This window comes from Pseudonaja textilis, chromosome 2, assembly GCF_049901715.1.
Source record: "Pseudonaja textilis isolate UNSWEBS1 chromosome 2, rPseTex1.2, whole genome shotgun sequence".
Taxonomy (NCBI): domain Eukaryota; kingdom Metazoa; phylum Chordata; class Lepidosauria; order Squamata; family Elapidae; genus Pseudonaja; species Pseudonaja textilis.
Window position 1 is genome coordinate 42,211,579 of NC_141991.1, and position 24,409 is coordinate 42,235,987.

General features: G+C 37.4%; 1 protein-coding gene across 2 annotated transcripts; it reads left to right on the forward strand.

Moving 5' to 3' along the window:
• The first annotated feature begins 1,841 nt into the window (after positions 1-1,841).
• On the forward strand, positions 1,842-24,314 carry IRAK2 (interleukin 1 receptor associated kinase 2). Of its 2 annotated transcripts, none has more exons than XM_026722778.2 (13): positions 1,842-2,344; positions 6,848-7,027; positions 8,070-8,234; positions 9,696-9,805; positions 11,061-11,255; positions 12,081-12,127; positions 16,561-16,675; positions 18,190-18,299; positions 19,262-19,457; positions 19,956-20,018; positions 20,570-20,770; positions 20,935-21,379; positions 23,767-24,314. In XM_026722778.2, the coding sequence occupies exons 1-13, from the start codon at positions 2,143-2,145 to the stop codon at positions 23,877-23,879; spliced, it is 2,142 nt and encodes a 713-aa protein (XP_026578563.2). In that variant the 5' UTR covers positions 1,842-2,142; the 3' UTR covers positions 23,880-24,314. The 2 variants fall into 2 exon arrangements, with proteins under 2 accessions (XP_026578563.2, XP_087779848.1); XM_087923722.1 differs by having other exon boundaries at positions 11,085-11,255.
• The last annotated feature ends 95 nt before the right edge of the window (positions 24,315-24,409 follow it).

Below are 24,409 nucleotides of genomic sequence, written 5' to 3' on the forward strand. Positions count from 1 at the left end.
GAAATCAAGGCTCATTGATAACTCATTTAGCAGAGAACAGGACCATCACTGCAACCAGAGGCACAGGAACACCCCCGGCAGCAAGGAAATATATTTAGACTATCCAGGAATAATTTCTCCTCTGCCCTCCCCCCCAAAAAACCCACTGTCCCCACTTCTGCACACTACAATTTCACCTGACTGCTCCATTTTGTAGCTGGGTTTCTTACTGCTGTCACAGTGAAGATCATTGTCAGTAATCCTGCCATTAAAAAAAAAATGGGAAGAATACCAATACTCACCAAGCAACAACCTACTGAGCAATGATACATCCAGAGTCATTTGTTGAAATGGACTGTTATAGAGATCAATTAAAATTTTGAATAGTAATTGGCGGGTGTTTTTGTGGGCAGAAGAAAATCTTAGCCAAGAAAGTCACCAGTGGCTGCTGTATGGGAGAGCAAGAGGTCTAGTCCAATTTCAGATGCAAAGTAAGGACGCTGCATAATGGCAGCAGAATTTAGGTTGACACAATTTCCTCTTGGAGGAAAGAACAGCTCCACTTCCCTTTTTTGCTCACCACTAACGTGAAAATATTACATCTAAAACATTTTTGCCTGCCACAGATGGAAGCGAGGGGTGCAATATCCTTGTTGTGAACATAGCAGGGCTACATAAATTTGCATAGGTAGTTGTCAACCATCAATAAACTTAACCCTAATCCATGGAGGCGGAAAGAAGCATGACACATCATAAGCAGATATGGTTGATTGACGTACAAAACTCACTGGGGTCAAAAAGGTATAAGAGCCAAAACCTCATTAAAATACCCCATGGGTGAGGTCTAAATCTTTCGGTGATATTTTTCCATCTGTTAGAAGAAAATTCTTGGTCTGTTCTGAACTGGGTCAATGAGTACAGGATGCCTTCTTGAAATAGAGGTAGAATTTATTCCACAGAAATGCAAACGCTAAGCAGTTGAAGGTGGCCACGTTTTGAAAAGGAAGGTTTGGAAATATTGATAGACAAGGTTAGGCTTTGTTAGTACAGCATGCAAATATAATTTGCTTGGATGGAGGGCTGAGCTGAGTCTGGTGGGAAGGAAGTGTAGTTTCATCACCCCTTGGAGTGAGATAATCTTTGTATCTGTTTGTATAAGTTGGCTGTGGGCCCAGATCTGGGGAATCTTTAGTGTTTCTGTAAAGGATTTTGGTATCTTAAGGGGCTTTTGGTTTTTGTCTTGTTGACATAAGCTTATTTCCTTGTGTAAGAGGCTCTTAATAAATTAATATCAATAGGGTCTGAAAAGCTTAAGGATCTTTTTGTCTTACTGTTTAAGTTTAACTGATAGCTACAGGGATTGCTAGGATCAATCTGTGGTCTAGCTAGTAACTGTGTCTTAGACCTAGAGGCTTTCACCTTCTCACACTTCTATTTGCATAATTCAAAGAATTGGACACTTGAACTTATATATATATTTTTTAAAAAACCTTGCAGACTGATTCATCCTTACTGCCCTTGTTTCTCCATTTATCCAAGTGGAATGTAAGTGATGTTCAGGGCACGGAGAATTTTATTTAGAAATGTTAGGCGCCGGCCTGGGGCCAAAAATAGCCTTTTGCTCGCATCTCTCCCCCAAAAAAAAAGTATGGCCCTTTCCTGTAAGCGAAGCGTCGTCCGTCCCCGTCCCCCCATCTTCCCCAAATTCTGGCCGCCCGAAAGTGTTTACCCCTGCCCTCCGCGTTGCCACCTTTCCTTTCAATGCCTCGTTTCCTTTTCCCCGAAGTGACCTAGAAACGAGGCGATCAAGGCTCCCCTTGACGTTTTGCAACGCCCCACTTTGCTAAAAGGCAAAGACTCTTGCGTCACGTATAGCAACTGATGTCAGGAAGGGCGAAACCCGGGGAGCTCGGGGCGGAGCCGAGCCCTTTCAAGGCAGGGCAGTCTGAAAGCCGCGGTCCGAGCGGTGAGCTGAGTGGAAGCCGCGACTCCTCCTCGGACGGAGCTGTCGGGGTGCGGCAAGTTGGGGGAAGCGGCCTCGACTTTCTTAGCCTGCCGCTCTGAAGGCGAAGGCGAGTCCGGCGCTATTGCGGGGCCTCGCTCTCCGGGAAGAAAGCGCCAAGTTCACCTTCCCTTTCTCATCTGGACTGACAGCTCTTGTGAATGGTTAAAGGTAGAGAGACGGGAATTCCCAGGCCTGTGACGCAAGCGGAGAGCGAAATGGCTCAGCCGCCGCCGCCGCCGCCCTGTTCCATGGAGAGGTCCAGTCCCCCGTCTCCTTACCTCCACAACTTGCCCTCCTGGGTGCTGGAGGACTTTTGCCAGAAGATGGACTGCCTCAACGAGTACGACTGGATGCGCTTTGGTGAGCAAACCGAGTGGGTGTGGGAGAAGGGAGGGGATGTTGCTGTTTGGGTCTTCTGCTTAGGCAGCTGTACAGAATGAAGGTGAATGAATAGAATTAGAATTCCTTATTGGTTAAGTGTGCTTGGCCACACAAGGACTTTGTCAGAGTACATAATAATCTATAAGTGATAAATCATAGTCATAGTCATCATAAAAATACATCATAAATCATAAATCATAAGATACAACACTTACTGATAGTCACAGGATACTAAATAAGCAATCAACATAAATCATACTAGGAAACTAAATAAAACAATATAAATCGTAAAGATACAAGCAGCAAAGTTATAGTCATAAGTAGAAAATGAGATAGGTAATGGGAAAGATGAGAAGAATACTAGTAATGGCCTTACTAAATAGTTTGACAGTGTTGTGGGAATTAGTTGTTTAGCAGAGTGATGACATAGGGGAAAATTGTCCTTGTGTCTAGTTGTTCTGGTGAATACACAAAAGACACACACACACTTTAAAACTTCACAAAAGTACTGTATATCTTTGCTCTAATGAACTGAAATGTTAGGTCTTGCAAATTCTGGCAGTGTGCCCACCCCGCCATGCCAGAAAGAATTTAAACTGTCTTGGTAAAATAATGATAGAATTAAAATTAGAAATCTACTCAAATAAATGTCCCTGGGCATTTCTCAAGAAGATATGGCATCTGTGTAAAAGATCAGAATCATTTTGGAACTGCATTTCATATTTCGGCTTCTGTTTTGTTTTGTAATAAAAGAACTATCTCTTTTTTTAATGGAGATGATAAAAATTAATCTCATCTGTCAGTGAAAAATGCCTTAACAGTAAACTGATTTATGATTCCTTTAAGAGGCTTTGGTAGTTTAGCAAAAGGCATTTCTGTTGGAAGTTATTCACTTATTGTGACCTGTCCTTATTGCTTAACCCTTCTAATAAAAGGCTTTTTGTTACAGCTATACCTCTTCTTCCTTCTTTTGAAATAAAAAAGAGCTTAATGAAAGTGTGATCTTGGTGTCTCCATTTGTATGTTCTAGCTACAAGAGTCCTCAGAGGATATTTGGGTGTAAATTGTTATTTCAGTTTCCCCACATGGTTTTTCATTAACTGAGGAGTTTCAAGAGTTATGTCATACATAAGAAAGCCTGTGTCATCATTGGCTTTTTAGTTCATTCACAAATAATTATGAGTCACGATTTATGAACTGTTGGATTGCATTCCTGAAAAATGAAGAATAGTCTGCTGCGGAGTGATTTCCCATCAATGAGGAGTGGGGCAGCTCCTCTGTGTATGGTATTGCCTTGTGCAGGGGAAAGATGCCTCCAAGGTACACCTCCCCTCATGCCCTTATGCATGTTGAATCCAGAGGTGGTATTCAGCAGGTTCTGACCAGTTCTGGAGAACCAGTAGTGGAAATTTTGAGTAGTTCGGAGAACTGGCAAATACCACCTCTGATTGGCCCCGCCCCCATCTATTCTCTACTTCCCAAGTCCCAGCTGATTGGCTGGGTCTTCTTTTGTTGCCCTGCACAGGAGAACGGAGCTGGAAAGCAGGTTAGTGGGGTGGGGAGAGAATGGAGATTTTGCAGTATCTTTCCCCTGCCACGCCCACCAAACCACGCCCACAGAACCGGTAATGAAATTTTTTTAATCCCACCACTGAATCAGAGGTCAAACTGGCAGCCCAGAGGCTTTATGCGTCATGTGCAGGCCAAGCCCACCCCAGCTCCGCAAATGGGAAAAACATCACATGACAACATGACGTCGTGAGTTTGACACCTGTGTTATAAGTAGTTTAGGAGAAATGTTCCTTATCAGTATTAAATCCATCTTAATTCTGCATAGGATGTTGACCTATGCCATGCAAGCTACTGCATTTCAAGAAGCCAGGAACATGAAAATCTGGCACTCAGCTGGGCTTCACTTAGGTCTTGTCTCTGCGGCTGATGAGTGATTTTTCTAGCAAACAACTTGATGGCTGGACTTTATATGTAAAGTATGTCTTGTACTTTGTCTTACAATAAAAAGAGGACATCACCGGTGTGGCAGTCTGTCCTGTCGCCAAAACAGATAAAGCACTTACTCATTTGTCCAATGTTGTTTGGATACTTTCACTAAAGTTCCTACAACTGGAGTCCCTTTCTTCTCAAGCATTTGTCTGTATATAAACAAACAGAAGAGCCAAGACAGCTGGAGTTCTCTCTGGCTTCTCTTTTTCATTTCTCTGTTGCACTTGTGAAGAGAAATTGCCATGACATGCCTATCAATAGATGCCAGATGTTGTACTTCCTCAGCAGGATGGGGGGGCGGATGAGGCAGGGAAGCAGGGAAAAGTTAGAGTCTCAAGGGAGAAGCAAAACAGGTCGGTACAAATCTGAAAGGGGCAGATTTAAACAAACAGTGGGGGAAAGTGGGGGGAACCTTCTCTGCGTGGTGGTGGAGCCCAACTAGCTTTGGAGATGAAGAGAAAGTCCACTCCCATTTGGAACAGTAATAGCAAAACCAGCACTTCAGTGCTTGCTTTGGAATCACAGATTTATTTTCTGTTAATACTTCCTTTTGCTAGCAATTCAGGTTCCTTGCAGTTCAGATTGTAAATCTCAAGGTGTGCTTAAAAATAAATCTGTACTTCTAGTATTGAGGGAGGAGTTCACAGATAGTAAATCAAGGTTACCTTACAAATATGCTGAAGTTTCAGACTCTGGTTGGAGCTTAATTTTGCTGAAATTGATATTCTTCTCTGGCTTGGATTAATGTCTAGCAACACAAAAGTTCCTTTTGCTTACCCCCATTATTTTTTTAAACAAAATCTGTTGTCAGAAATGGCATGCCAATTCCTTGTAAGGGAAGCCTACTCAAAAGTCTGAGGACCAAAGGTTCTACCCCAACCCTCGCAGTGTGAGTTTTTGTTGCTATGTTGTTTACCGGGCTGCTTGCTGAAGCTGGAAACCATTTTAAGGGGCATGGTGACACAGCCTTAGGGAGCAAATCCATGATGATTAATCTCTACCTGTTTCCTTTTAGGGTTCCTCTTTAAGTTGCACCCCAAATTTGTAGCTTAAACAGTCTTTCCATTCTTAAAGGGGAAAAGACTGAATGAAAATCTTTCCAACTTTGTTTATCTGAGAACATGTATCTCATTGGTGGAATTCAGATGAAGCCAAATATACTGTACTTACTTAACATTTCTTTTTGTTTGTTTGTTTGTTTCCAGTATTCAAGCCTTGCCTTTTTTTTCCTTCCTGAAAGTTCATTTAAATTGTCCCCAGGAGAGGCTGTATGTTCTTTAAAAAGCTGACACATTGAATCCCAATGTGTAAGCAGTTACTTTCCTCATCACCTATGAGAAGAATTACCTCTAGATGAACAGCAGAATTTGATAGTTACTTGAATAATTGGAATAAAATTTACCTATTTCTTTAATACTCACTGGTGGGGCAAGACATATGGATGGATAGCTGGTCATTTGATGCTCCACTAATGTTCATAAATGATAGCAGAAAAAAATGAGGAAACATAGCAATTGACTTCTCAACCTTTTGGCAAAGCTGTTGTGATTGCAAAAGGCCAGTATAAAAAAGGGAATACAGTGCTGCATATGAGGTCCACCCCTGAAACAGCTTTTCTCTCTTCCAAGTTCTAGGGCATCAGCAATTTATAGCTTTTTCATGGAACAGTAAAATAGGGTGTTATAAGGGCAATGAAGAGACTTGCATAGAACTTTAGCCAACACTGTTTCCTTATAGTTGCCAGTCATCTGCTAAAAAGACAAGGAATTGTGGTGAGACCTCCATTGTCACTATTACCTATTACCTATAAATAGAATAATGTTAAGCAGAAGTAGGATAACACATACCTTTCCAGATTATATGATCCTCCAGTTCCCACCAATTTTAGCCAACGTCACCAGAGTTCAGGGAAGATGGATGTTCAAGTCCTACAAAATTTGAAGAGCTGCATGATTTTTTTCTAGACACCCACAGCATTAGTTGACATCTGTCCTCTTGCATGGCTTAAAGCAATATTATTCTGTTTTGTGTTGTACCTTCTGTACTGTTAATGTGCAGATCTGTGTCATCATGTAGACAATGTTGGTAATTGAATCAGCTAAAAATAAAATAAATTCAGATACCTAAACTATGCTATATGAAACTTTTCTTTTCAATCTAAGGAGCATCACCAAAGTAGATTTTAGGATCTGCGAATGTAGAAAATTATCACAGTCAAAACTATTCCCTGTGATCATAGTGAGAAACTTGATACATGTCAAATGTTGCTAAGATACAAATCCCAGATTTCCCCATGATCTGCCATCCTGGTTATAATTGAGATTTGTAGTACAGCAATATCTGAAGTAAGCTCTGGATTAAATTCTGAGGTAAAACCATGGGAGTTTCCATGTCTTTCAGATTCAACAAGTTCAACCAGGTGATAAATATGTGTGAAAGGAAAGTGACCTGTTAATCAAAATTGTCTTGTTTTGCTTTCAGCATCTCATGTGATAACTGACCAGACTGAGCTGAGAAAAATCAAATGCATGGAAAAAGCAGGAATTAGTATAACGAGAGAACTGATGTGGTGGTGGGGAGTGCGGCTTGCGACGGTCCAACAATTGTTGGAACTTCTGCAGGAATTGGAGTTCTATAGAGCAGCACAAGTGATTTCAGATTGTACGTACCTTCTGTCTTTTCTTGAGCTAGGCAAGTGAAAATATGCAAAGAGCAGAAAAGATATAAGAAGTGCTAAGCTAAATAAGGCCATCAGATGAGGTTTATACTCATTTATAATAACATGTTTCTGGTTGCTTCTGCCTCCCCCATATTTCTTGATACCTAGCCTTTTCTTCTTTAACCATCTCATTTCTCCACTGAATTATAGCCTGGCAGATTCCAGTGGTATGAAATTTCATTCTACTGCATTGTTTTCAACAAAAGGAACATTGAAGAAAAGATGGGAATTTCCTGAAAGATAATAGCATTTGCAGTTTCCCTGAGGTTACTGAATTCCTGTTATTTGCTTTGGAGAATTCAGATATTTATCTCAATGCAGCTTGTACTCATTGTAGAAGGCCATTTGTTTGCACCCAATGCCTTACCCAGAAACAAATGAAATACAGGTAGACCTCAACTTACGACCACAATTGATGTTGCTAAGTGAGACACTTTTAAAGTGAGTTTTGCCCCACTTTACGACTTTTTTTGCCACATTTTTAAAGTGAATCCCAGCAGTTGTTAAATTAGTAACACGGTTGTTTAATGAACCTGGTTTCCCCAGTGACTTTGCTTGTCAGAAATTTGCAAAAGGGGACCACGTGACTCCAGGATATTGCAACCATCATAAATGTGAGTCAGTTGTCAAGCATCCAAATGTAAATCACGTGACCATCCTGCAACGGTCGTAAGTGTGAAGAATGGTTGTGTCACTTTTTTCAGTGCCGTTGTAACTTGAATGGTCACTAAATAAACTGTTGTAAGTTGAGAACTACCTGTATAACTGAAAAAAATTAAAGGATTATTATGGAGGAGAAATAGATATTGAAATCTATATATTATTATAGATTGTTCTCATCGAGGCCTATCCGTACAAGTGTAAATGCAAGTATTTTGAGCAGAAAACCCATCTGAATTGAATGTGCAAGTCTCAATATCCTACTGCTCTGGCTCTACACATGTACAATTAGAAATTCTCTACCAATGTATTTTATATTTACAGGGAAGTCACACAACCATGATTCTGCCAGGTCTCTTTTCAAGTGCCCTGAACAGGAGAGTGACTTGCCACATCAGCATGGGACGAACAATAAAGAGAAAATAGGAAATGGGATGGAAGTATCACCATTATTACCAAACTTGACACAGATGCATAGAAGACAGAATGGTATGGTACAAAAAGCATTTAGACTTAAAAAAAAAACCCTTAAGTTTTGTTTAGTTAACAAAGAAAGGAAAGAAGTTGCTAATTGTATATGCAACATCTTATTTCTTAAATGTGCTATAGCAATAGCACTTAGACTTATATATACCACTTTATAGTGCTTTACAGCCCTCTCTAAGCGGTTTACAGAATCAGCATATTGCCCCCCCCCAACAATCTGGATCCTCATTTTACCCACCTCAGAAGGATAGAAGGCTGAGTCAACCTTGAGGCTGGTGAGATTCGATCTGCCAAATTGCAGGTAGCTGGCTGTCAGCAGAAGTATTTTGCAGTACTATCAAATGTAATGCTTTGTTTTCTTGATTCAATCAAAACAAATTAAACTCTTTTCCACACTAGAGGTTCATAGTTGTTGGGCTTATCTTGCATAACCATTACCACAAAAATGCATCTGTTTCCTAGGGTACAGGAGAGTGATTAGACTCATGCATTACATCACCTTGTGACTAATGCCACATAATTTGTTGAACTTTTCATAATGGCCTGGCTCATGCATAATATTAAGCAATGTCACACTTACGGCAATTTTCCTCATATTGGTATATGCCACATATATTGGATTTCAGTTCCCGTAAATTCTAGCATGACACATTGTCTATGGATTTATCTATTAATTAAAATTGTTTGCTGCCCATCTTGCCACAAAGTAAAGTGCAGGGGTGGGATTCTACTGGTTCAGCCTGGTTCTATAGAACTGGTAGTTCCGAAGAGCAGCTGACACCAAACTGATTCACTGCGATGATCTTTTGGTCATCTGTTTGGCCACCTGCCTGCCCTGGCTCTAGGCTTTCCTTTAGCCCCTGCTTTTTGCTCCCCAGCTGCTTTGCGCGGCACAGCTGAGTGCCGCTTGTCAGCTGGAGCAGGTGAATGCTTGCCAGACCCGGTAATTTTTAAGTAGTGCGCACATGCGCATTTGGCACGCACACATGTGAAGCGAACCGGTTGTTATGCCGTTAGGTCCCACCCCTGGTAAGGTGGCTTACAACATTAAATGGATAATTAAAATTTGAACTCCAGACATCTGGAAGACTCCAGGATGAGTGGATAAAGAAGTAAAGTCACCATTGAGTTGAACTCAACCTCTAATGACTATGTAAACAAATCCACAGGAGATCAATTTTCCTTACAATAATCTAAAAATGAATTTGCGATTTCTCTCTTCCAGGATGTTTCATCCAGTTCCCAGTGTAGTAGCCCTTTGTCTGAATAGTAACTAGATACATTCTTGCATTGCTTTGTCAAGATCAGTCACAATTGACTAGGATCTGCAACCCAAAATGCTAAAAGATTTGTAACTGTTTTAATTTTCTGAGTACAGATATTTGAAATGAAACAAATATTCCTCTCCTCTGACTCCAAAACTGCAGAAGTAGCCTCTAATGTATTTCATTTTGTTACTTTCAGATCCTCTTTTAAAAGTAGATTCAGACATGCCTTCTTTATCTCTGCCACCAACTTCCATGGACCTCCCACATTCTTTACATTCAAATTTCTCAGATTTCTCAAATGAAAAGGTAAAGAGTAGGAAAACTTACACTATTTTAAATTATTTTCTTTTCTTTTTTTTTTTTAAATAAACTTTATTAATTTTACTTTTTTAAAAAAAAAGACAACAACACAGCTATAAATTATATACAACAAAGAGACGCACCAGTCTTGGTGTAAGCCAAGAGGGAAAGAAAGGAAAGTTTGAGAGAACTTTGAAGAAGAAAAGAAGAAGAAAAGACCTTACTGACAGTCACAAAATATGGTTTTATTATAATTGTCTTTCCTACCTTTGTTTTCCCCACTTAAATTATTTTCTATGGATCATTTTTATTGCATTTAGCTAAAATACTCTGCAGTCAGTAAAGTATATTACTTAAGCATATAGATAGTAAAACATTATATTATACTAATTCATACTATTATACTAATAAGATATTAATTTGAAATATACAACAAGTTTTAAAAACTCTATTATCAGTATTATTGGCTATATTTTTATTGGTAAAAATAATTCTGTGCATAGTTAGCAACTATCTCCTTTAAATGTTTTGTTCAAATAAGATAAATATTTCATTAGAAATGAATTGTTTGATAGGGTTATTATGCAAGAGGCAAAGTAAAGCATAACAGTTAAGATGTTGGAGTTTAAGGCAGCTGCCAAATCCTGGATCCCAGCTTTTTTCAAGAGAAGCTAAGCAACAATATAACATCCCGTCCAAAATCTTGCAGTTCAGCTAAATTATCCTTTATTTGAGGCGGTAAATCCTACAAACAACATGGATCTGCATCTGGTATTAAAATGCCATTAATAAATAATTATCAGTTTGACACTCGTTAGATACACAAACTAAGCCAGTTAGTTGCCCAGTCTAATGTTATGAAAAACCATCCATATATTCAGGGTTGAATATATTTATCCCATTCTAGGAAGGAACATCCAAATATGCTGTATTCTGAAGATATACAATGTGAGAGTTATGAAACAATGCATATTAGCACCTGGCAGTTAAAACAGAAAAGACTCAAGAGAGTAATAAAGGAAAAATATAAATAAAATGTATTATATTAGTTTTTAGTAACATTTCATGTCATATTTTCAAACTGATTTATACCACTAACCAAATCAAATTGAAATGTATACTTTTTGGTAGGCAATTCTAGTGGTAACCAGAATTAGGTATATTATTTTGGAATGAAAGCCTGTGGTGTGGCTTGAGATTGAAAGTAATCTTTCTGATGTTCACCAAAATATCAATCATATCTTTTCTCTTAAATGTATAGCTCTACAGTTCTTCCATTCCTCAGGAGGAAGTTTCTCCTAATCATGACACTGCAAGTCTTTTGTGGATGCCAAGGGAAGTGGAAATTGCCACCAGCGGCTTCAGTGAAAAAAATCGAATTAGTGAAGGCATCTTTGCTACTACTTACAGAGGTCAGAAAGATAATGCTCACTATGTTGTTAAAAAACTAAAAGAGGTACGTGCCTGTCTTCATTTATCTCATGAACAAAATTAGAAAGGCATATGCATAGCTGGTTAACAATAGGAGGGTGTCTCTATATAGCCATATTGGATTCCTGGCACTGCCATTCCCATCCCTAGCACTGTGTTTCTGAAAGAAGACACTTGGCAGTTATCTCCACTACTTTAGAAAAGGTCTACAATAATTTCACAGGGCATCTTTTGTTTATCTGTCTTGAACCCAGACTGGCTGAATCTAGCAAGAGACAAGAAGTTCAAAAATCTGGATCCCCAGTTATTGTTAGGAGTTAAGATACATAGGCTTGGATTATTATAATGGGTTTAATGTTATTGAAGCAGAATTTATGTTGATGAGAGAAAGGTGTGAAAGTCTTGTCACTTTTTAGCCATCTTTTCTGCAAAGCAATATAAATTATTTATGCAAATTGAATACAATATAAATATAGATTTCAATTAACCTCTCAGTTAAATCAGTAAATCAGCCTGGTTGAAAATAGTAGAATTAAAAACACAGAAGCAAAAAAGAATTTCGCTTGCAGATACAATAATATAATGTGATTTCATTCTAAACTGGTAAATAATGTTAGCAAAATGCAGTGTATGAACATGTTGGCAGAGAACACTTGGAGCTTGAACTACTGATGAAATTGGGTATAGCGGAATAAACATACAGCTTCTCCTTCTCCAATTCCGACTGTCATTTTGAGTTTAATAGATTCAAACAAGTTAAAGAAAATGGCTAATATATACTGTATGTATAAATATGTGTAAGTATGAACTTGCTGTTCAGAAAAAAATAATAGGATTCTCTTTATTCCAGAATGAGGCACAAGTATTTTTTCGTACAGAAGTGCAAATCTGCTTTCGGTAAGTAGCTGGACAACACTTTCAGTGGGGAAAAGCAGCAGATGACAATGTTAGTTTACCTTGTGAGCCAGACTTCCTCGGTATAAAAATTTAATAAATAAATGAATACATACACACATACATTTCAAAGGTCAGTTATAAGTCTATTTCTTCAGCACATGACAACTTTGAACAGTTGCTGAATAAATGGATGTTATGTGAGGGCTACCTGTATGTGTGTGTCTTTTAGTCTGTTAATGTTTTTACATTTTATTTTTGCTATTTTGGCTTTAATAAGAAAATTGTTCTCTTTAAGAAATGTTTGAGCTCGGGTAGGCATTGTAACAATCTCATTCATTTTTTCTTTTCCTGTTAATGAAATAAACCTTTTATTTTCAAAAAGTATTAGTAACTTAGGGTTTGCATTGGAGAGGCCCAGAATATGGGTGGATTGAGGGGAGGACTTTCATTATAAACGACCTCAAAATAATGATTTTAGACACAGAGAGATAAACACATAGGCTTGTACAAACAGAAATGCCAATATTCCCTTAGTTACCAGAGTCAAACTCAACCACCAGGAATTTCTTGATTCCTAAATTCAATCTCTTGGGATTTTCTGCCTTTTCACCTGACCAAAAACTGCTAGCAATCTGTGGTTTCATTGTATCCTGAGGTCTTTAAACCTTAAATTTTCTGGTTCCTGTGACTAAGCTTGTTAAGTATTTTAATAATAATAATAATAATAATAATAATAATAATAATAATAATAATAATAATAATAACAACAACAACAACAACAACAACAACCACCACCACCACCACCACCACCACCACCACCACCACCACCACCACCACCACCCTGGAATTATCTCAGACAGAAGGGTTCAATTCACGGCCAAATTTTGGAGGGAGTTCCTGCGGTCTATTGGGTCATCTCAGGATCTTAGCTCAGCCTTTCATCCAAGCACCAATGGGGGGCGGGGGGCAGAGAGATTGAACGCCATGGTAGAGCAGTATCTGAGGTGCTACATTAATATAAGGAGTAGAAATTTGCAAGAAACAATAAAAAATTTTGTTTATATAACAGGAAAATCCCAGTAAATAAATTAATATAAGTAGCAAAGCAGTGAAAGGAAAACAAGGGAAATAAGAAATGAATTTTCTTTCTTAAAACTACAGTAACAAAATGTAGTCAATAAAAGATATAAATAATTTCCACAACAGAACCACTTCCTTATGAAAATTACTTCACCCTGAAGAATCAGGAAGTGGATGTTTAATCCAGGGAAAATTTCTTAATTCAGTTGTGAATTTGTTATGGAATGTCTAACAGACTCTATGAACATGTAGGAGGGAACAAAGACTGTTACAGAAGAAAGGAGAGCTATTATAGAAGAGTTTTTTGAGTATAGGAAGTGGGGGAACTCAAGAGACTCAGTGTAATTCTGCTTTAAACCAATTTAAGGTTTAAATTGATCTGGTGAACAGCTGTGGCATGCTGGCTAGATTCTCTTACAACGCTCAACTGTTTATTTCTGTTTAAATCAGAGGTATTGGCAAGGCTGAGTAAAAAACTCAAGATGGCAGCCTTCACTGCATTTGAAGCCATGCCTCTTGCTTATATGTGTAATATGTACAATACATGAAAGAAAGGATATGATCAGGCTATCATCTTGACTCTTTTAACGATTACACGCGCACACACACACACACACACACACACACAGAGAGAGAGAGAGAGGGAACACTGCCTGGTTAAAAAAGTAAAATGCAAAATAAAAAAGTTCTCATTAAATGGTGTGTGAAAAAAACTAAACATATCGGAAATACGTTTTACCTAACCAAAAAAGCAACAATAAAAATCTCTATGAAAACTATGAATATCTATAGAATGAATTCAGTTATTGAATTTATCAATAAAGGGGGGCACATAGGAACATAATGCATCATCTAATGTTTTAGAGCACAAAGACTTTTAAAAACCAGTAAACTCATATCAGGGATCCATTTCTTAAAACCAGAGTAATTACTTCCACCCCACCATAACATAGGTTTGTCCTCTTTGTGATGCCCCATGACTGATAGCTAAAGTTTTTCATAAGATAGCAGTTCTATACTTTAGGAATATAATTCAGTATCATATTTGTCATGGTGTGAAACAAAATACTTTATGTTGACTCAATAAAAACATAAAGTATTAGAAATGAAGAGCTACTTTATTTTGTTTTTGCATCCTTCAGTGGCTGGGGGAGACTTTACAACAAGAAAAGCTTATCCCTCCCAATTGTAAATATTAAATCCTTCAACTATTTCAGAAACTAGTATCTTATTGCTAAAACTACAGTATATACTATTTTAACTATTATCTATAGGCTTTTACTTTACACCATATTGTTTAAAGTTCAGTGTCGTGTTTTTGTATCAGTTTTATATCTGTAATATATTTATTGCTGACTTCTATATTTCTTTTGTCTTAAAGCCTACAGGTGAAACTCGAAAAATTGGAATATCGTGCAAAAGTTCATTTATTTCAGTAATGCAACTTAAAAGGTGAACCTAATATATGAGATAGACTCTACATGCAAACCAAGATAGTTCAAGCTGTGATGTGTCATAATTGAGATGATTATGGCTTACAGCTCATGAAAACCCCAAATCCACAATCTCAGAAAATTAGAATATTGTGAAAAGGTTCAATATTCTAGGCTCAAAGTGTCCCACTCTAATCAGCTAATTAAGCCATAACACCTGCAAAGGGTTCCTGAGCCTTTAAATAGTTTCTCAGTCAGGTTCAGTAGGAATCACAATCATGGGAAAGACTGCTGACCTCAAAGTTGTGCAGAAAACCATCATTGACACCCTCCATAAGGAGGGAAAGCCTCAAAAGGTGATTGCAAAAGAAGTTGGATGTTCCCAAAGTGCTGTATCAAAGCACATTAATAGAAAGTTATGTGGAAGGGGAAAAGGTAGAAGAAAAAGATGAACAAGCAGCAGGGATGACCGCAGCCTGGAGAGGATTGTCAAGAAAAGGCCATTCAAAAGTGTTGGGAACTTTCACAAGGAGTGGACTGAGGCTGGAGTCAGTGCATCAAGAGCCACCACACACAGACGGATCCTGGATATGGGCTTCAAATGTCATATTCCTCTTGTTAAGCTGCTCCTGAACAACAAACAACATCAGAAGCATCTTACTTGGGCTAAAGAAAAAAAGAACTGGTCTGTTGCTCAGTGGTCCAAGGTCCTCTTTTCTGATGAGAGCAACTTTTGCATCTCATTTGGAAACCAAGGACCCAGAGTCTGGAGGAAGAATGGGGAGGCACACACTGCAAGATGCTTGAAGTCCAGTGTGAGGTTTCCACAGTCTGTGTTGATTTTGGGAGCCATGTCATCTGCTGGTGTTGGTCCACTGTGCTTCATTAAGTCCAGGGTTAATGCAGCCAGAGATTTTGGAGCACTTCATGCTTCCTCCTGCAGATGAGCTTCATGGGAATGCTGACTTCATTTTCCAGCAGGACTTGGCACCTCCCCACACTGCCAAAAGCACCAAAACCTGGTTCAATGACCATGGGAATACTGTGCTTGATTGGCCAGCAAACTCGCCTGAGCTGAACCCCATAGAGAATCTATGGAGCATTGCCAAGAGAAGGATGAGAGACATCAGGCCGAACAATGCAGAAGAGCTGAAGGCCGCTATTGAAGCATCCTGGTCTTCCATAACACCTCAGCAGTGCTACAGGCTGATAGCTTCCATGCCCCGCCGCATTGAGGCAGTAATTGCTGCAAAAGGGACCCAAACCAAGTACTGAGTACATAAGCATGCTTATATTTTTCAGAGGTCCAATATTGTTCTATGTACAATCCTTGTTTTATTGATTGCATGTAATATTCTAATTTTCTGAGATTATGGATTTGGGGTTTTCATGAGCTGTAAGCCACAATCATCACAATCATGACACATCACGGCTTGAACTATCTTGCTTTGCATGTAATGATTCTATCTCATATATTAGTTTCACCTTTTCAGTTGCATTACTGAAATAAATGAACTTTTGCACGATATTCTAATTTTTCGAGTTTCACCTGTATAATGCTACACTTTATAGACCTATACTCCTTTTGTATAGGGTTCAATTTCTTCTTTGTTTCAATTTTCTATTCTTGTTCCATCAAAACTATTGCTTATTCTTTACCTTTACTGCCTGTTTGTTCCTAGCTAACCTTTATAGCTCTTCTTCTCTTTTGATCTTCAGCTCCATCTGAAAGAAAAGGTTGGAAGAACTTTTCCCTCAACCAAGGTCTTTTTGGATTTGTGTGTTATGTTTCTTATATCTCATTGTTTTGTGAATGTAACCATATTTTAATTCTTGGGAAATTATTGAGTTTCCCGTGGGATTGTAGTGGGATATAATTGCAATAAATGAATAAATACAATTTTTTCAAATGCCTTTTAGATGTTGCCATCCTAATATTCTACAGTTGTTGGGTTTCTGTGTAGAAAATGGACTTCACTCCTTGATTTATCCCTACATGGAAAATGGATCGTTACTGGACAGGTTACACTGTCAGGTAAGCAACAAGCATGCACTTTTGCTTAGCACATCCATTAAAAGGAAGCACTTCTGTCAGCTCAACCAGCATGAGAGGGTTTATGGGAGTTACATTCCAAATAACAACATTCAAAGACATGAGATTGCTCATTGAAGTTGATGTGAGTTGCAGAGATAGGGGGGAAGATGCCTTGACTGTATCACTAGTAGAAAGGCAAACAGCTAATGAGGAATCAGACACCCCCAAGTACAGAAGCATCAGTTTGACTCTATCTATTGTTTCGCCTCAAGAATTTACTTCTCTAACCCTTTCAAAAAGATCTTGGTTTCAGTGATAACCCAGTGGATACTGTAGCCCTAAAATCTGGTTGAGTTTAGGCAGTAAGCTGTGCTTGATATTTTATTTTATTGAATAGGAAATTTATTTGCCAGCCATCTTGTTTCAAAGCAACTTTGGACAGCATACAAGATTAAAAAAACATTAAAATAATCAAAAATAAACATACCCAATAAAATCACAATACAAGCAGAATAAAATCATTGACACATGATGGAGAAGGAGGCAGCCCAATTTACGGGGAATGGGAAGGTGGGTTCAGCTCTTACTTAATCAACCAGCTCCAGTTTGAAACAGTTGAGAAGCTCTTTGGCTTACTTAGTTATCTGAATTCAGAATAACTGTTAATAACAGGTTGTCGTCACTTAATAACCACTCATTCAGTGACTGAACTTAAGACGGTACTGAATGGGTGGTACCTATGACTGATCCTCAAAGTTTTGGCTGTTGCAATGATCCCGCAACCATGTGATTACTTTTTCTGACCTTCAATACCAGTTTCTGTTGCAGTATGTTTAGCTGTTGCTATATAGCAGGGGTGTCAAACTCAAGTCCTGCAGGCGAAATCTGGCCCCTGGGGTGCTTAGGTCTGGCCCACAAGGCCATCCTGGAAACAGCAAAGGACTGGCCCGCAGTGCCTCTGCCAGCAAAAATGGAGCTTGGGACGGCTCCATGCAGCTCTGTTGATGGCTGTGATGGCCTCCTGCAGCACTCTGCTACTGAAAATGGAGCTCCATTTTTGCTGGCAGAAGGCTGCAGGACATCAAGCTGGCCATGCCTACCACGGCCACAGCTCCCCTTGCCCCCCAAGGTCAAACAACCTATGCAACCCTGATGTGGCCCTTAATGAAATCAAGTTTGACACTCCTGCTACACAGTTAGGGTTTTGAGGGGAGAGGGCTCCTAGGCGCACAACAAAACTATTTCCATATTCCGTAATTCTATTTTGAAAGAAAGTATAGTGCTTTTTCAGAGCTTGGTGTCCCCCAAATTGATGAACTACAGTGTCTATCTCCAATCCTCATGGAGACGATGGTAGTTGCAATCCAATACAGTATCAGTCTCAAGGGGCTGAAATATATGGCAGCAGAGCAGAACAGCAGAACTATTCCCAATGTGTTATTCGATTTTTGCAGTAGGAGTGTTCATTGCTAAACAGTCATCTTTTTAAAGATCCATTGTTCTTTCTGTTTCAGGATAGTTCTGAAGCATTAACTTGGGAGAAACGCACCAGGATATCTTTGGGATTAATTAAAGCCATTCAGCATTTACATCAGTTTGGAATTATTCATGGAAATATAAAAAGGTGGGGATGTGCATTTAAAATAGCATTTACTTCTTTATGTATCCTATTATATATTACTTAATGAACTATTTAAACGTCTATCCGATTAAAAATGTTGCATTTTCATAAGAAAGGAGTATAGCTAAACAACATCAGTACAGTGCTGGATCCTTCTTAGCAACTTTGTCTTCAATAAGTATTAAGTAACTGACTCATAAAGTACTTCCTCCTACATAGATGCACGCACACACATACACACACAGAGCTGGCTTGGCTTTCATGACTAAAAAAAGGGAAAGCAAAACACACCTTCAATAGTTCAAGGCAAACTTAAGTTTAGAAGTAATCCATTGTGTCAGATAAATCCCCAAGAGTCACGAAATTAGTTAAAAATGTACTGTAATCAATTCTTACCTGCTGAATCTACGGTGTACATCTGCAGCTACCCTCTCAGCTGATTTTGGCTTTCTTTCCCTTGTCATAAATAGGGCAGAATAACTAGAACGTTTGAATGGAAAAATTAGAGTGCACTCTTTGTTCTTTTATTCATTTATTCTGCTTAATACACCACTTAATTATTTTATCTCCAGATGTATAGAGTTGCCTTCATTGAGATGGGCAGCATATAAGTTTGATAAATAAAAAAATATTTATGAATACATATTTTCTTAAGAAAATAATTTGTTTGCCTTAAGAAATTGTCATGAAAATAAAACACTATTGGTTGATAATATTGGCATAATTTATATTTTACATTACATTACATTTTGTTAGAATTCAAATGTATGCACAGTATTAACGACCTGAAATTAACTGCCATTTCTTATAGCTTTAAAACCAGGTTTTGGTCACACATTTGTTTAACTGATGTTTATAAGTTCTGTTTTGATAATAATGCTGCTTAGGGTTAAGTTCTCATTCACGTTCAAAGATCAGTGTTGTAGCTGATCTTTTATTTGTATTTTTATCTCCTATACAAACAGTTCCAATGTTTTGCTGGATGCAAACTTTGTACCACAACTTGGACATTCTGGTCTTAGGCTGCATCCTGTGGAAAAGAAATCGGAATATACTGTGATAAAAACCAAGGTCTTGCAAGCTTCACTAGCTTATTTCCCAGAAGATTTTGTCAGGCATGGGCAGCTAACTGAAAAAGTGGACATATTTGCTTGTGGAATTGTAAGTTGTTGTTCTTCATGAATAATCTTATATAACTCTCATGCCAAGAATTGGACATGTTTTCCTTTAATTAAGTTTGATAACTTACTTCCAGTGGATAAATTAGTAAAATGTCAAGATGTTGTTTCATGAAATTATGCTTGGAGATTGAAAAATTATGAATAAGCTCATTTTTCCATGCCAGAGAACACTCTTTGCATGGCAGGCACCATTTGTGCTATATTGTGTCTTGGTGTCTTAAAAAAAGGGTTTTGGATTATAAGACTAAGGAAGGCTTCTGCCTAAGATTGAAGAGAGAAGCTGCCTGTCAGCATAGGCAATATTAATCTCTATAGACTTGGTTAAAAGCTGGCTTGTATCTGATAGAAAGATTTTCTTCTACGATAGGATGGATTGCGCCTAGATAGTGCCAGATGAACTGTATAAATAATCTGAAGGTCAGGATTATCAGATGTCCATTATAATTTTTAAAAAATCTAATTGTGATCATTTTTCTAGGTTTTAGCAGAAATACTGACTGGCATGAAAGCAGTGGATGAAAGAAGAAATCCTATTTTTCTGGTATGTAGAAAATATATTTTGGAAGATTTAAATGTTTGAAGAAAGACCCTGAGAGTGAGAAGTCCTCAGACTGGAGAATATAATTTTTGAATCGTTGTTGTTTTATGCAGTTTAGTTGTTCCACATCTGCATAAGAAGGGTACATGAGGTTCCTTCCTCTTCCCTTCCCCCCCCCCCCACTATCCTCATAAGCAGAGAAAACACAGGATTGCAAGAGTAGCTGAGCAACTGCCAAAGAATGTTCAAAAATAACCATAGTAGCAGCCTGACAACATTGAAGGAGCCACAACTTCCCAAAATTTCATTCCCTCAGAGTCATGGATTAGAAGCACATTCTATAATTTAGTTCTTTTGAGGTACCTTTGCTCAAAAATTGTTCCCCTATGATACACCATTTTGCCCGGTTAAAATTTGTGGAACTATTTAGTAATATGTAGAAAACAGAACAATTACTTTCAGCTTCATTATGTAAGGGAACCAAATAACTTAACAATTCTTTAAAGGACAGAGAAATAACATCAACTGCATTCTTCCAACCTTTTCTTCAACAGAAAGATGCCTTGCTTGAAGAACTCAGAATGGCAAAAGAATTGTCTTGTACTAAGGAGAAAAACTTTGAAAATCTTGCTGCCATACAAATATGTCACAAATACCAAGATAAGCAAACTGTTTGTTTGACAGAAACAGTTTCTTTATACTTGGCCACTTCTATCTGCATTTGCCTGCGGAAAAAGAATGCAAACACAAAAGAGGTAAACATAATCAGCTTGTTAGTGAAGATGTGCTTGCTATGTAGTCCTTTTATTTTCTTTATTTTCTTGGATTTAAGAGTAAGTAAACGTAGAAAATAAGGGAAATTGTTTTATTTCAATGAGGAAAGTAGAAACAATCCATTTAACATTCTTGTCAAAAACAGGTGAATGAAATGATTGAAATTGCAGATCATCAGAACATGTCAGAAAGAAGCAGAAATCTTGGGCTCTTCACCAATATTCCAGAAGAAACCAATGATGAACCAGCTAGTCCCTTCAATGTTGATTTCGATGGTCATAACCACAAGGCCTCTGCCAATTCTGGATCTCTAAACTGTACCACTATATTATCACCTTGTATAAAAGTTTTGCCTTCTGAAACATACTCTGAGCAGAATTTACGGGTACCTTGTGAATCAGATGAATCCTGTACCTGTTCATGGGACGCTGTAGAACACGCTTCCTGCTGTGCACCAGCCAAACACAGTCTGGAACTAGAAAATGTTTCTTTCCCTAAGCCTATGATGTATATAGCAAAAAATACAGACTCTGACAGAAAAACAAATCAACAGCAGAGAAAAAACGATAGCACCTCTTGTTCCTCACAAGGTAAAAGCTAATATTTAAATATTCTTTTGGGGAGGGGAAAAACAAATTGCATTCATACTTTCAGAGACACCAAGTTAGGGACGCCTTGTTAGCTGTCTGGGAGAGAATCAAGAGAAATCATATGAAAATTCCAATGTGATTATCTAATATACAGGCAATGGTATATCCTAATGTCCTAGACTTAAATAAAATAGTTAGATACAAAGAATTATTGGACGAGCAAGGAGAATTAAAATCAAACCAAGAATTGAAGGTACAAGAAATAGAGATAGATTGGTGGCCATATCTACAAATCCAATTAAGGCATAAGAAACATATAGAACAATATGGGATACACAAAGATCAACAGGAATTAGATAAAATATTCCAGGGGGCAGAGGAAAAAATTATTACTAAAATGTATAACTATCTCTTTAAGATTTTGAATGGAAGAATAGTAAAGGAGAGTATGATAATTTGGGCAATTTTGGGGGGATATAGCATTGATTTGGAAGATTAGGAAAAATTATGGTAAATAAACTACAAACTACTGTAACATTATCAGTAGCCTATAAAGAGAACTTGTATAAAATACTCTATAGCTGGCACTTACCTCTGGCAAGGCTGGCTAAAATGTTCCCTATCAGGTCAGCAAATTGTTGGAAGTGTGATCATGAACAGGGAAATTTTTTCCATATGTGGCAGACCTGCCCTAAAGTTAAGAAATATTGGCTCAAAATCAAGAATTGGCTAGAAGAAATTACAAAACAAAAAACTGAACTGAAACCAGATATATTTTTATTGGGTATATTAAGATATAAAATTGGCAAAAACTTTCAATATATCATACTTCATACAATAACTGCGGCAAGAATTGCCTTCACCCAGAACTGGAAATGTGACAATATTCCTTCCGACACCGTGATAATAAAAAAGGTTTCAGAATGCACAGGGATGGATAGGTTATCAATGGAATTGAAAGAGAGAGAAGAAACAGAGTATCGTGAGATTTGGAACTTATGGTATAACTGGTAGACGTAAAGACGTAAAGCAGATGGATGAGATATGTAGGAGTTAAGGTAAGATGAAATAATACTTTGTATAACCATGTAAATAATTATGTAAATAACTATGTGAATATATGCCTTAAATTGAATGTAGGAATAACTGTAACAATACTTAGTAGCAACCTATACATTTAGAAATATGTCAATGTGAGTGAACACTAGTACAAATACACTGTAATGAGTGGAAATGTGCTTTTAATTGTGAAAATATGTTCAATAAAGATTATTAAAAATTTAAAATAAATATTCTTTTTTTCAGGTTTGGTAGAAATTAATAATGTCAAAAAATATGTGGAAAGTTTGATATAGCATCACAGAAATAGCAATGACATATAACAGTTTCTCCTCAGGTCCAAGTAAGGAGAGCCTGAAACAATATAGTTAGCAATAAATCAGAAAGGGTAAATATAGTGAAGAAAATGGAAGTACAGTACTGTTTACTGGGAAAATATTCACTCCAATATATATTTATTCTTATGTTGATGGGATAGCACTCATATTTGAAAACCTACATGCTGCTGGATGCTCATATGCCAGATATACTAAATAATGTATTTTACCACTTTGGCTAGTTCGTCAGCTGCATTAATGATGATGTTTGCACTGGTAACCTCTAGATTAAATTTTGGAAGTGGTTGAAAATACTGGTATGCCTGACAGAATTTTGATCAGAGCTGTCTGTACAGAACATACACTGCTAATTCTATAACTGTTTAACTAATTGGTTGGTTTCCAGGTCTATTCATTGGGATTATATTGTCTCTTTCCTATAAATTGAGAGATTTTGACTCATTTTATCTCTACAATAGTAATCCTAGAGAACAGGTTGAATTAAGAGAAAGGGACTGGAGTAAAATCACTCAAGTCAATTTCCATAGCTTAAAGTAGACTTTAATTTTGGTCTCATCAATCCTAATTTTGATTAATTTTAATTTTACTATTCTAAATAATACGACTCCCAAATGCTTGGGATTTGCACCTATGTAGACCATAAGATTTCTGTGGAATTCTTGATCTGGTGGTTTGTTTCCCTGATGGTACTCAGGCACAGGAATTCTTCCCTTTGCTTTTTGCAGAATTTGGCTTTCAAAAGCAAACTAAGGCCACGCTTTTTCCAGAAGTCTTGGACTGGTCTTTCATGACAACTTTTGGATTCTTTTAACTGTTGTGTTTGCATTTTAAAAATATTTTTCTTTACATAATATTTAGCTTTCTGATGAATTGTTGATCTGTTTTAGACGTTGTGTTGAAATGCATTCCATAAAAGTTTTCAATGAAACGGAGACTAAACTTGTATATTCATTATTTAGATCAGTGATATTATTTTGTCTTTTATTTCAGCTTTAATTAAAGAAATAAAAATCAATGATAAAAAGAAACAGCTAATGGAAAAAATAACATTATATGATGAAAATAAGATAAACAGTTATGACCTCTTTGAATCTTCAATATAAATATATTTCTATCGGACTTCAGAAGATGGAGCATTTCTTCCCCAGCAAAATGCATTTTTAAAATACTGTTATACTTCTATATACAAGAAAACTACAATGATGTTACATAATGAGAAAGCATTCTTTTTCAAATCCATTTGTATATGAATTTCTCTTATTTTCCTATTCTGGTTAAAATTATTTTTTTGGATCTAGCCAAAATATTCTTCAGTTGCAACTGATTACTAGTTGGTATATTCTCTGAAAACAAATGTATTTTTCTTATTTTGTACAGGTATTGAATTAGATAATTACTATGTCTCCTTACAATTTGCCTATGATTTGAAAGATAATGACTCAAAACCTGGGATATGTATGTATGTATGTATGTATGTATGTATGCATATTTTTTGCTCCTTACAAACTTAGTGCTTGAATAAAAACATTATGAGCAGATTCCTCTAAAAGGTATTAAATGAAGAAACAATGATAAGTTTTATCTGGCGTCCTTAATATGTGAGTTCATTAGATAGTGCTCAGTGCACCGATAA